Consider the following 12,827-nt stretch of genomic DNA (forward strand, 5'->3'; position numbering starts at 1 on the left):
ATGCTCATGGAGGATTAAGGTGCCACCTTTACCTAAATGCATCATGAGTTGGATTGATTGGCACTTGCCTGTGCGTTTGGCATATGAATTGTGATTTTTGTTCTCTAAGTTTAAAGGACACTGAATTGCTGGTAGATGTGTCTGTTTAGAGAATGCAGAACAGCTACCTTGGGAGATTTAAGCTGTCCCCCTCCATATCCATGACATGTTTACTTGTTTAGAGCATGCCTACATTTACAAATGTAAGCCAGTTTCAAATCTGTTTAATTCTCAGGGAACCCTGTTGTTTTGAGAAGGGGAAAAGGGCAGTTGTGATAAAGGGTCTCCCACAGCTACAATCCTTGGTGGAAGCCATGACTTTCAAAAACTAGTTTAAAGTGCCTAGAATGAATGTGATCTGTGAGTCAATATTACGGACTCTCTCACAACAGAGAGCAAAATAGGAAGCAGTGGACCTAAAATGGGAAGTTAAGCAAGCTTGGCAGGGTGGAGGCATTACTTTAATTCACTTAATTCCCCTCCTCAAAAACAAGAAAGGGCTCACTTCCAGAAGCTCAGTAAGTCTAGTTTTGGCATCTGAAAAAAGAAATAGCTTCTTTTGGTTTCTTAAGTTTTGCCAGTAAAAAAAAGGGGGAGGTAGTGTGGAATAAGGAAGAATTACCCAGCTACCCTCTGAGCAATGAGGCTAGACATCTATACCACAGCCAGCCAGAAAGAGATACCATATAGGCAGTTACACAAGATGTACTGGGGCAGAGCTCAGTGGTAAAGCACACAATTTGCCTTTACAAGGCCACAGGCCTAATCCTTGCCATCTCTAGACCTCGAAATTGGACTACTGCAATGCACTGTACGTGGGGCTGCCCTTGAAGACGGTTCGGAAACTGCAGCTTGTGCAGAATGCGGAGGCCAGATTAATAACTGGGACCAAGTGGTCGGAACATATAACACCGATTCTGGCCCGCTTGCACTGGCTGCCTATATGTTTCCGGGCCCGATTCAAGGTGCTGGTTTTAACCTATAAAGCCTTACACAGCACGGGCCCGCAATACCTGATGGAACGTCTCTCCCAGTATGAACCTACCCGTATACTGCGCTCAACATCGAAGGCCCTCCTCCGGGTGCCTACTCAGAGAGACGCCCGGAAGGCGACTACAAGAAAGAGGGCCTTTTCGATAGCAGCCCCCGAACTATGGAACACCCTTCCTGACGAGGTACGCCTGGCGCCTACATTACTATCCTTTCGGCGCCAGGTGAAAACCTTCCTCTTTGCTCAGGCATTTTAGTATTTTTATTATTTTAGTATTTTTAGTATTTTGTATTTATCATGTGGTTTTAAAATTGTATGTGAAACGTTTTTATTTGATGTACACTGCCCAGACAGCCTTGCTATGGGCGGTATAAAAACTGAATCAAATAAAATAAATAAATAAATAAAATTTCAGCAGTCTGGAAATAATATCTCCCGGGGATGCTGGAGTTACTTTGCTGCCAAGTAAGTAAGGCAGTTCCTGAACTATAGTGGGCATCGATCTGGCTCAATGTGATGCAGACCCCTGTAATTTATATGTTTATATGTTTTATATTTTTATAGGTTCTTAATGATGTGTACTTATTTTTATCTGGAAGCCGCCTTGAGTTCCAGTTTGGAAAAAGGGCGGGGTATAAATAAAGATAATAATAATAATAATAATAATAATAATAATAATAATAACAATAATAATAATAATAAATAATTCAACTTATTATCTTTGGTGCTGATGCAGTTCCTAGAACTGACTGTCCTACTTGAGATCAGGCATACATTTAGATCAAATAAGGGGTACGATAATGATCTTCTATCTAAGATCATGTGGTTCATGACAGATGCTTTTGGAGGTCAATGATTCATAGGGTCGCCATAAGCTGTAAACAAAACAAAACAAAATCTATCCTAGAGATTTTGATGGAGCTTTCAATTTTTTTTAATGATTATACTGCAATAAGGGAATGGGGAAATTTAAAACTATAGAGTTCTGACAATCCAGTTTCAGAAAGAAGATGGATTGTGCATGAAGTAACAATTTTAAAAGGTGAGTTCTAACTTCACATCAGGTGAATGAACTTGCAGGCTGGGTCTCCCCACTTTTGTGCTTGTTAGTCTTACTGAGTTGTAAAAAGTTGGCCTTATATGCTTGCCTTTAAAAGTCATAGTCTGCACTTTCCAGGGCCCAAGCCAATTCCCCACACGCTCCATTCCCAGAATTGTTTCAACCCACCCTCAACGGTAAAACCAGACTTACAGAGAACATTCAACAAGTAGGTGACGGTGTCATTAGAGAAGGTGTTATATCCATGGCAGCTGTAGCTGTCTGAGTCATTCCGGCTTGTTGTGTTGAATGTGAGGGTCTGGTTGTTGTTGCTCAGAGAAATGCGACCTCCAACCACCAGGCTCTGGTTCCCTTTTAACCAAGAGTAGGAAACATCAGAGCCTGCGGAGGTGCAGTTCAGAACTGTGATGTTATTCTCAATGGCCTTGCCAGGGTCACTGATGTTGATATTAGTGACAACTCCTGTAGAGAAAGAGAGGGAAAGAGAGAAGACAGAAGTGGGGGGAAGAACGGTGTTATCCAAGGTAAAAATGGTGAAGCAAGTAGGCCTCCTCATGGTAGCCAATTTGTTCTCAACTTCCAAGATCCAATCTCTCTTTGCCAAATAAGGAGTGATTGTGCAGTATGATCCATTTGCTGCTGAGAGGTGATACTTGTGGGTTTTTTTCCCATTTAGGAGACCTCAGTAAACAAAATTCTGCAGCAGTAAGGAACAAGGTGACGGATGCAAAGAACAGGAGGGAGCACACGGAAACACTTGTACTTTATCGGTTGCCATTATTGAAATGCAAAAGCTTGTCAATGTAAAACAAATGTTCAGTGGAAAATGAATGTTAAAATGGAACAAGGTAAAATGGAACAAGGGAATAGTTGACACAATAAATCTTTTTTTTAAAAAAAGGAACACAGGGAAGGTGAATTACTGTCCCATCTCCAATCCATATCCTATGGAAGAAAGAATCCACTGTAGTGATGGAACTGGTGTGATGAAATCTAAAGGTTTAGCAACAGGAAAGAAAAGAACAGAGTTTGCTTCTTTGTGAATGTGTTATTTGTAGATTCAGTGCATACCAGCGGAGAAGCTTCTGATCCAGTTTTGGGGACAAAGAGGATCATCCATGGAGGACTAAAATAAAGCCCAAGTAGAATGGGGTTGAGGAAGACAACCAACTGAAAGGAAAAGGACATTGCAGGACCTGTATAATTAAAGTAATGATAGCTTGTGGGCCCTACATCTTAGCCAAATATTTGCCAACTTGAACCACTCTATGCCAGTTAAAGTTCTAGAAGGAAGGTTCTGAAAGATAGAGCACACAAAGGAGGAGAAATGCCAGGCACTTGCACACAATTTTTGTTTGTCATCTGAGTTGTTCCACTGACAGGCAAAAAATAATGTAATCTTAAATCCAGAAATAGCATGGAACACAGAGAGAATGCACAACAAAGAACAAAATTGACTTGATGAAGAGAAACCCCATGATACACCAAGAACTGAATTGGAGCAGTCATCATAGATGATGAAGAGAGAGGTAAGGTGAGAGGATACAAGGATTGTCCCACTTAAGTGCATAAGTGGAATGGGTAGCAGGCAACAGTCTAGTTTTTGGTCCAGATGCAAACCAGATGATAACAGCCTAGTGAGGATCGTGGACACAGAATAAGAATACAAGCAAATAAAATAAAATGAGAAACAGTCCACTGCATGCAAGGGATACCAGTGCAAAAACTCCAGCTGGCAAGAATCCTCAAATAGAAATACAGGAATCAGACCACAATCTTATTCATACATAGGCCAGAAAAGAATGTTCCCAAGATGATATGAAGCCAAAATGGCAATGTGACAGAGTCAGAGCAATCAGGCACGCCTTGTACAGATGTTACAGATTATTACAAGGGCAGTACGTATCAGCTGCAAGAAGATGTCAGCCTGTGATCCAATCTGGCCATTCAAGTTACTCGCCCAGGATGCTGATCTCTAGGCTGGTGAGGTTGAAGAGACCAGTGACATAACTGGTGGCATTACAAGTATAAATGCCAGGATCATTCAGAGAGAGATGTGAGATCAGGAGTCGAGACTCGTTCTGAGCTTCCAGAAATGCCCCATTATGATACCAAGAATAATTTGCATATGGGTTGGAGTTGGCAGAGTAGGAGAGGTTAAGGTGGGAGTGCTCTATATGAACTGGCTCCTGGAGGTTGATTATGGAGGCATCAGGCCCATCTGGAGCAAAAACAGGAAAGCCACATGTTGGAAAGGGCCAAGGGGCACTGGAAGTAACTGACATTATAACAACAAGCTTGGTGTATCTTCATACAGATCTATAGTGACTAGTCTTAGCTGCAGGCTGCTGGTTTTGTCATCTTCACCTTGCTACACGTCCTTTTCCTCCTTGCCTTCTCCACTGTTTGCATGCAAAATGAGATCCCAAATGCCACTTTCAGTCAATTTCTGTGCAGCTCCTGTGGGGCCCAGCAATACCTGGGATTGCACCAAGGTTGCTTCCACACTAGTCCTTTCCTCTGGACTTGCCATCCTTTGCTCCCTCACTTTTTATGGGGAATCTTCATGATGACATCACCACATTGTTGTGTTCCAGTGTTTTCTGTGTTGTTGTCAAACGTGATATATGGTGGAGGGAGAGGGAGCTTGCTATAAAATGCAATTTCAGCACCAACGTGTCCAATGTGGAGAAAGCATTACCGAGGCTTTTAAGAGGGCCTTTCTTGAATGGAACTTATTTGTGGATAGACAGAGAAGGATCCTGGCTATATTGCCAGATACAATATAGCACAGTATTAAGTGCTGGCTGTTTTAATTCCATTTCCAGCTAACAGCAATGCCTCAGCAGCATCCAAGCTAATTCAGTCAGGCCATTTGTCTGTTGTCACAGTCAACAGTACTGTGCTAGCTAGACAAATGGCCTGATTGAATTAGCTTGCATGCTGCTGAGGCATTGTTGTCAGTGGCAATAGTCTCCAAGATATCAGACAGTTGTATTTCCCAGATCCTTAAACTGAGGTGCCAGAGAAAGAATCTAGGAACTTCCCCATCAAAAGCATCCTGTTGAGCTATGGCTCCTGTATGAGACAACCCACACTACAGGTGATTGGCAAAGCAGCTTTATGATAGTAGAAGGTACAGGGGAAGGAGGGAAATCCTAAACTCCTCTTGAACTTTAGGCAAAGGGGGCAAGACAAAAAATTAGCAAGGCTGAGAGAAGTAGCACCAGGGTTTAATTTGAACCATCGCTCAGGCTTGGACCAGACTTTCTATTCATTTTCAGGCCTCCATAACTAGTAAGAGGGAAATAAATCAATTTGAAAAAATAGCATCTGTGAAAAGGACAGCCAGTCCTTGCTGGCACTGTTTCCAGACACTGCTGCTCCTATTCTACCTGTCTCCAGAGGGAACTGTGATGACCTTTAGGTGATGCAATAAAAATGCTTGATGAACTGATTCTTGTTCTGCAGGGACAGAGAACAGAATCTACAGCACAGGAATGTTGACTGCACACACCAGCAGTCTCTGCGAGATTTTCTCCAGGATGTACTGCAGGAAGTGGCACAGGAAGCCCACCCATCAGGAATGGCTCAAGCCGTTTTGCTGCCTTTGGCAAAAGTTAACTTGCAGTCTTGTTGTATACCACCAGAGAGATGGTGGTGGGATTTTATTTTATTCATTGATATTTGCATTGTAATAATGTAATGTATAATCCCGCCTTTATGAACAAGTTATCCCAAGTTGTCTGACAAGTGAAAAGATCAAAACAATAAAGTACAAAAGCATTAAAAATGCAACACAGAAGGATTCTGTTTCCTTCTCAAGGATTTTCCTGGTTGAAATCTCCTTTCCTTATTCCAGTGGAGCAGACTTTCATTCTATTAAGTTGTATGGAATGAAGGAAAAGTGGCTGCAATCAGATCGTTTTGTCCTACAAATATGAAGTGAGTGTGTGTTTTCTCCCTAGAATCATAGAATAGTAGTAGTAGTAGTAGTAGTATAGTAGTAGCAGAGTTGGAAGGGGCCTACAAGGCCATCAAGTCCAACCCCCTGCTCAATGCAGGAATCCAAATCAAAGCATTCCTGAAGATTTTCCCAATTAGTTTGGGTGCTCTGTCCATAAAAAAACAGAAACACTATTATGGCAAAAGTTTGTCCAAATATTCTGAAGAACAAACTTAAAACCAATCTTGCCTTCAGTTTCAAAAAATGTGCATTTGGGGAGGGCAATGATTCTGAAGGCAGCAAAGAGCAGCAGCTTGGCTGCTTTTCCAGAAGATTAATAAGGGCAAGTTATTTTGTCAAAATACAGTAATGCATAGTAATCTCATTTTGTACGTCATAGTTGGTAAAATTAAATTTTCTGTTAGGAGAATAAGGAACTTTAATGACCATTAGGCACCATGGACCTGTTTTTCCAGCTTGGTATTTAATAATTAAAATAATTATAAATGATGGGACCAGACAGCCAAGTCTATCCTGCAGTCACAATAGGCTCTTTGACGTCTCACTCATTTTGCCTCATTGACACAGAAGGGCTGTGCACCATTGGCCATGCCAGGCCCAAAGATGACAACCTTTGTCCCTGTCCTACATTAAAGTACCCCTAAGAGCATTAAAAAAAAAATACTGTGGGAAATATCACAGGCAGGCTAGAAGTTATTTTGTGGTTAAGAAGGGAAAGTGTGTGGCTATTGTGGCTAGCTGGGCCCTCAAAATCATATCTCCTTCTATAAATTCATAGCTGGCACTGTATTCTTTTTGTTCTCAAAAGAGCCTTGCTAAAACCCAGAAAAAACACCCTAACAGTGTAGACCTTTAGCACCTTCCGGCTGTTAAAGGCTGCCCCTGTCCTGTCTCGCCTCGCTTGCTGGGTGCCCTTTTACCCAAGGGAGCAAGAGTTACTGTTGCTGGCAATCTGTACCTGATGCCAATAAATAAAAACGGCTGTCAAGTTAATAAGAAACGAAGGAGGAAGAGAAAAACAAAACTGCGTGAGGGAAAAATCCTGCTCAGGCCCCTCTGTGCTACCCCGAAACTAGGCCCAAATCCTTTCTCTCTCATATCTGACTGTTCTCTTGGCCCAAGTCTTCCCTCTCCCTCACATGTTTCACTCTGACTATTCATTACCTCATAATTATTTGAACTGTGGGACAAAGGAACGGGGGCAAAGAGAAGGTTGCTCAGTATGCTAGAAAAATACAAGTTTCGTCAATTTTAACTCTCTATGAAAATAATAGTGTTCTCTGCTCAAAAAGGGGGCATTTTATTAGGGGGCCTCAAAGCGAAGAGTCATTTTATGAGATTTCTCAATCTCCCCCACTAATAATCTCTCCTGGGGCAAGAGAACACAAATGAGTTGTCTGGAAGACCACATGCCAGTCTGACCCACAGTGTCTTTAAATTCAGCCAGAGCAGAAATGAATTTGAAGAAAAACCTCAGCCAATTTCTCCCGATTCTAATTTGCTTCACTCCTCCTTCTTGGATAGGCCCCTGCATTTATGGTGCCTGCCCTCCTACTTCCATGGCAAACATATTTTGAAAAAAATTAAGTAAAAAAAATATTATTGTAAGCTATAACAAAATATTTGTTTTGTAATACTTGTTTTATCATACATGATACTTTTGCTGTTACTACCTCTGACTCACTCTCCAAAAATGTTTTTGGACCATTTTATTTTTATTCTTTTACGTGTTGTTTCAGAAGGACAAGTCACTTTTATTTTATGTGGAAATCTCATCCAGGCTTTACCCTGTATTTATTTGAAGTTTATTTGTTCATTGCAGAGTTACTTCATACTCTTTACTGGCGCTTTATACTCCAAATTTTTAAATAATTTTTAAAAATTAAATAATTCAGGATTGCTGCTCTTTAGTGGCGCTCAAAGTCTATCACTTCAGGCCGCCTTGCGGTCGGCTTGGTTTGGCCTCCTTCTCACCTCAAGAGATTACTGCTTCCTTGGTTGGTGGGGAAGTGAAGAGAGAAACAGTGGCACTCCCTTTCATTGTCAACCCAGGGGTGAGTGCCAACAGGACTTGAGCCAAAATAGGGCCACTGGAAAACAAGAGGGGGGTATCAGCATGCTTGAAGGGATTCTGAGGTTTGGCCAGGTATGCCAATCTTTTTTTTTAAAGCAACCTAACGGAACAAAAAGCAGCCCATGTGGCCTGAGCCTGCTCAGTAGCCACCTAATGTCGTCAGTTGGGGGGGGATGAAAAACAGGGTGCAGAAGAAAATAAAGTATCCTTGAGGAGGGCATGTCTGACTTGTAGGGATACTGAACAGGATTGTTCCTGTTAGGAGGTGAGGGGGGTCACTGCAATTTAAGCTAATGAGGAACAGAGAGGATGAGGAAAATGACCAAGGTGTTAGAGTCAGTCCGCAATAGAGCTGGACTTCTGAATTGAATTGGTGGGACCAAGTTCTCATGGATACAAAAGTAACACATTGCATTGACACAGTTCGGCCACCTATCCAGATATCATGAAGGCAACACAGAGGGATCTGAAGAATCAGAAACAAATTGCCTTTTTAAAAACTGAAGCACTTGGCAAGAAGTAAAGATGGGAAAGGGTATAACAGAACAGAGAAGCTGAGAAAGGGACAGGTCTAACTGACAGTAGTTGGAGACAGATACTCACAGATCACTTCAATGTGTGTGATGTCACTCATTTCAATGAAGGCTGGGTTGGACACACTGACAGATCCTGGCATCGCCGCAGACAATGTTTTGGATGGCAAGTCTGATTATTGTCAGACAGCTGGATCTGAGAGCTGTTCCTGGGAGGCTCTCCATTCCAGAACAAGATGACAATGGCGAGTTTAGTGGAGGTGTGACAAGTTAAATTGGCAAGGTCAAACTCAATTAGGAAAGGGGATAGAGAGACAGACAAGCTGGGCTTGGATAGACCTTCTACAGATAAGACACACTATTATTGTTGCTGAGGTAAGTGTATGTGTGTGTGAGAAAGGGAAGGAAAACTGTTGGCTCGTCCTGCAACCAACAATCTCCTTTTGGAAGAGATGGTACCTGAGGCAGAAAATCCAAATGGCAATCCAAATGCTGGTAAAATATAACAAGAACACTAGATCATTAATTACACTCTGACTTTCAATAGTACCCCAAAATACAAAGCCTGAGATGAGATGCTTTGCCCTGTCTAATAATAGCACTGCACTGCCTTGCTCACATCAGCTATAGGTTGTGACTATTATCTGTTGCCGATAGAGAATCACTAATCAATTTCTTTCCCCTGCCAGAGAGAACAGGGGCATATTACCTACACTTGATGGAGATCTGTACAAGCAAATACCAAACAAATAAATGTTCTAGCAATGTAGTAAAACAAGCAGAAAAAAATTGCTATAATTCAACAAGTAACTGAGTGTTCAGTGCTTTTCAGTTCACACATTCAGCTACAAGTGTCCCGTAATCAAGTTTTGCACATGCATTGGATCCAATAATGTTCCAGTGCTGATTCAGACATTTACATTTCCTAGCAACTTCTAGAAGCTCATATTTAGATTTCACAAATTCATATTTCATGTTGCACAAAATCTCACTCCCACATATGCAGGTTTTAGACTTCTGAGTTCCATTCATATCTATTCAAGTTTTAACACCATACACCAGGATGACAGCAAGCAATGCAACACTCAGACAAATATAATTTAATGGTATACTTCAGTATATGAACAAATGTGGCCCCCACACATGTGCAGTATATGCAGGCTGCAAGTGTAATCCTCCATGCACATGAGAATATGCAGGCAACAAAGTTTTGTGGGTCTTTCCAGTTCAGCATATCTCTGCTAAGCCTCCTGTATTTCAATTGTCCTGGTGTACGAATAAACAACCTCTGCTACTCATGGCCAATCTAAGACACGGAAAATCTCAATGGCCAACAAATTAACATGGGGTGCAAAACACCAAATGGTTTTCCTGCAGTGGTCTCATTTAAACATATGGCTCTCAATAGGGCTCGTGTATTTGTATCTCATGGGTCAGATCTGCCCATCTCCTACAGTGCCACTCTTGGGTCACTCCAGCTTCTTCTATCTATCCTAGAGACTTTGTGGTGTAACTCACACCACACTGACCCATCACTTTCAGCCTACTTCAGAAAACTCTCTAGTGCAAGCAAGATGTGCATGGAACAATTCTACACTATATCAATATGTAGCAACACATAGTCGCTCAACTCCCATCTCATCATATCATGTTGGATGTGTGAATTGGCCTAGACATGACCTAAGATGCTCAACTCCCTTTCTGCAGCTTGGCAGGGTTGCGTATTACACCAGTAAATGCATAATTATTTGATCCACTTCACTAAGTTGCTCCAATTTCATTGTGTGAATCAACCAGGAATAGCTTCCAATGGGATTCATGGTTTAGACACCATCTTCCTTCAGTTCGTTCTCTCTCTCTCTCTCTCTCTCTCTCTCTCTCTCTCTCTCTCTCTCTCTCTCATCACAGTACTACATACTCGTATCATCACTGCACAGGAGCCAGACCATTTGGATGGATGAATCAGGTTGAAAATAAATTGTATCAATCACCTGGATCTCTTTGTGGGTAGAGCCATGGACCCTTGCAATCGAGGCCTGTCAGGAATACATCCTAGGACAAGTTTCATCAGGATAGCCCTCTATGTCACATCCCAAAGATTGGGAAACCATTGTTCCTCCAAGAACTTTGTGCAAGACCAGAAGGAGAAAGATGGAAGAGAGTCCCACAACAAATATACACATAGATACAGATATATAGTCTGTTGTGGCTCCATCAGCACTGTTAAAAAAATTTTGGCTCTTTCTGTAACAAAAAATTAATACTATTTTAAAGCCACTTTGTGTCTGTGCCATTCGCTCACAATGAAGAACCATTTTTCTTCCAGCAGATTAGGTTCAGCTATGCTGAATGATTCCCCCACCACCAAATAATGAATCTGAGGAGCTCAGGTTCCCAAAACCAGCATGCTGGCACAGATTCAGCAAGAGTGAAGCACACACTACATTCAGAATTTCCTGTCATTTTACTCAAAGTCAGTTAATTGGGAGTCACTACCAACTCCTGATTCTGTACTACAGATTATTAACAAAGATAAGAAACTCCATCTCACCTATATGCATGCATTAAAAGCACAGGTAAAAATGGCACAATTGTACCTCTTTAATCATCCTGAATGAGAGTATAACAGGGTGGTAAAGGTATATTAAGCGGTAATTAATGCATGGATATATAACTTCATTATATATTTCTAATTTGGTAACTAAAAAGTAGCAAGGCCTCAGCTACCTTGGGAGAAAGGGTGGGATACAACTTCAATAAGTAAATAAATGAATATATAAATCCTGCAATACTGACCATGGCATGGAGAGCACCTCTTTGGGATGAGATAACAGACATTTGGGGTTAGGGGAATTGTGTTTAGGGCAAGCTCATAAACCTGTCCAGGGAAACGCTCAGAACTTTCTACCTCAAAACTCAGTAGAGGAGACAGATCTGTGTGCTTAAAGAAGCAAGAATACCTGGATAAAAGTTAATCATACCTAAGACTGTGAGGCTTGCATTCCTCGTTTTGAACCCTGTAGGTCCCTCCATGCTCAGTGTATAGATTGCAGAGTCATTTGCCCTTAAATTTGTGATACGAAGGGAGCAGTCTAGGGCCCCAGTCTCTCGTCCAGTGAAGGCAGATCCATTTACCTGCCCAGGTTTTGGAACTAGGTAATAGGTAAAAATCTTTTTTCGATCTTCAATTGTCCCTCGGTACCAGCTGCAGCTAGCAAATTCCGTCAGATCAACAGCTTCTGGTGTTAAGGTGACACTCTGTCCTTCTTTAGGCTTTTCTGGTTCAACTTTGATGAGAAATTCAGTCCCACCCTGGGCATAAGTCAACAGCAAGCAAGAACTCAAGATGGAAGCTGCAGTGTCAAGGGAAAAAGAAGAAACTTCACTTCAAGCAAAAAACCTATTCTAGGCAAAACAACAACAACAAACCACACAGAAAAAACCCCAAACCAGTTATATTCTCAGAAGGGCCTTCAGGTGATCCATGAATACCCCCAAAGTCTTGCTCTTAGTCTTATGGCTTTTTTACTGTTTCAAAGAGACGTCAACCAAAAAAGAGATTATATAATTGCAATGCCCACATTACTGAATACATGAACAATAGTGAAAGAAAATAAACAATAATATGTTTTCATTTGAAGGGCACCCACCATTTCTGAAATGGTATATCCAAGAAACAGGTATCCCAACTCATTTCCTGCTGTAAAAACTAAGAATGAGTGAATGTCAGCAACAGCTAGTTATCTAGCGATGCCATTACAGCTGAAGTTAAGAGGGACACAAACAAGGACATTCATACACACCCCAAAGGAAGGAAACAGTTATATCAGGATCCAATATCAGGACAATCTTAGTGACAGTCGCTCTTCATCTGCCTTGACTAACTGTGCCATGTATGAAACTCATTGTGGAGCATCCTTCTGCATGGCACTACAAGTACTCCAAATGTCACTCTTTCAGCGGCCCAAAGATACCCATCCATGCTAAGTTGTTGCATGGAACCAGGTTCTTAAAGTAAACAGCAGTAAGGCTCAAGCAAAGGAATTATAAACTGCAGCTGCTGCACACTGAGCAGCTTGTAGAAGGGGTTCCAAAGGAATGACGTGTCTGTAGAGCTTGTTCGATGCTTTAGCAGTAAGCTAGACAGGCAAGGACTGGGAGAA

General features: G+C 41.6%; 1 protein-coding gene across 5 annotated transcripts in view; it reads right to left on the bottom strand.

The window, feature by feature from the left end:
* Positions 1-12,827, bottom strand: part of LOC133370203 (carcinoembryonic antigen-related cell adhesion molecule 1-like) — a 42,273-nt gene that overhangs the window by 25,138 nt on the left and 4,308 nt on the right. For all 5 annotated transcript variants that reach the window (XM_061596093.1, XM_061596088.1, XM_061596091.1 and 2 more), the window contains exons 2-3: positions 11,646-12,017; positions 2,283-2,552 (exon numbers count right to left, since the gene is read on the bottom strand). In XM_061596093.1, the coding sequence (XP_061452077.1) occupies positions 2,283-2,552; positions 11,646-12,017 (642 nt within the window). The remainder of the gene's footprint in view (positions 1-2,282; positions 2,553-11,645; positions 12,018-12,827) is intronic.

Source organism: Rhineura floridana, chromosome 15 (assembly GCF_030035675.1).
Source record: "Rhineura floridana isolate rRhiFlo1 chromosome 15, rRhiFlo1.hap2, whole genome shotgun sequence".
Taxonomy (NCBI): domain Eukaryota; kingdom Metazoa; phylum Chordata; class Lepidosauria; order Squamata; family Rhineuridae; genus Rhineura; species Rhineura floridana.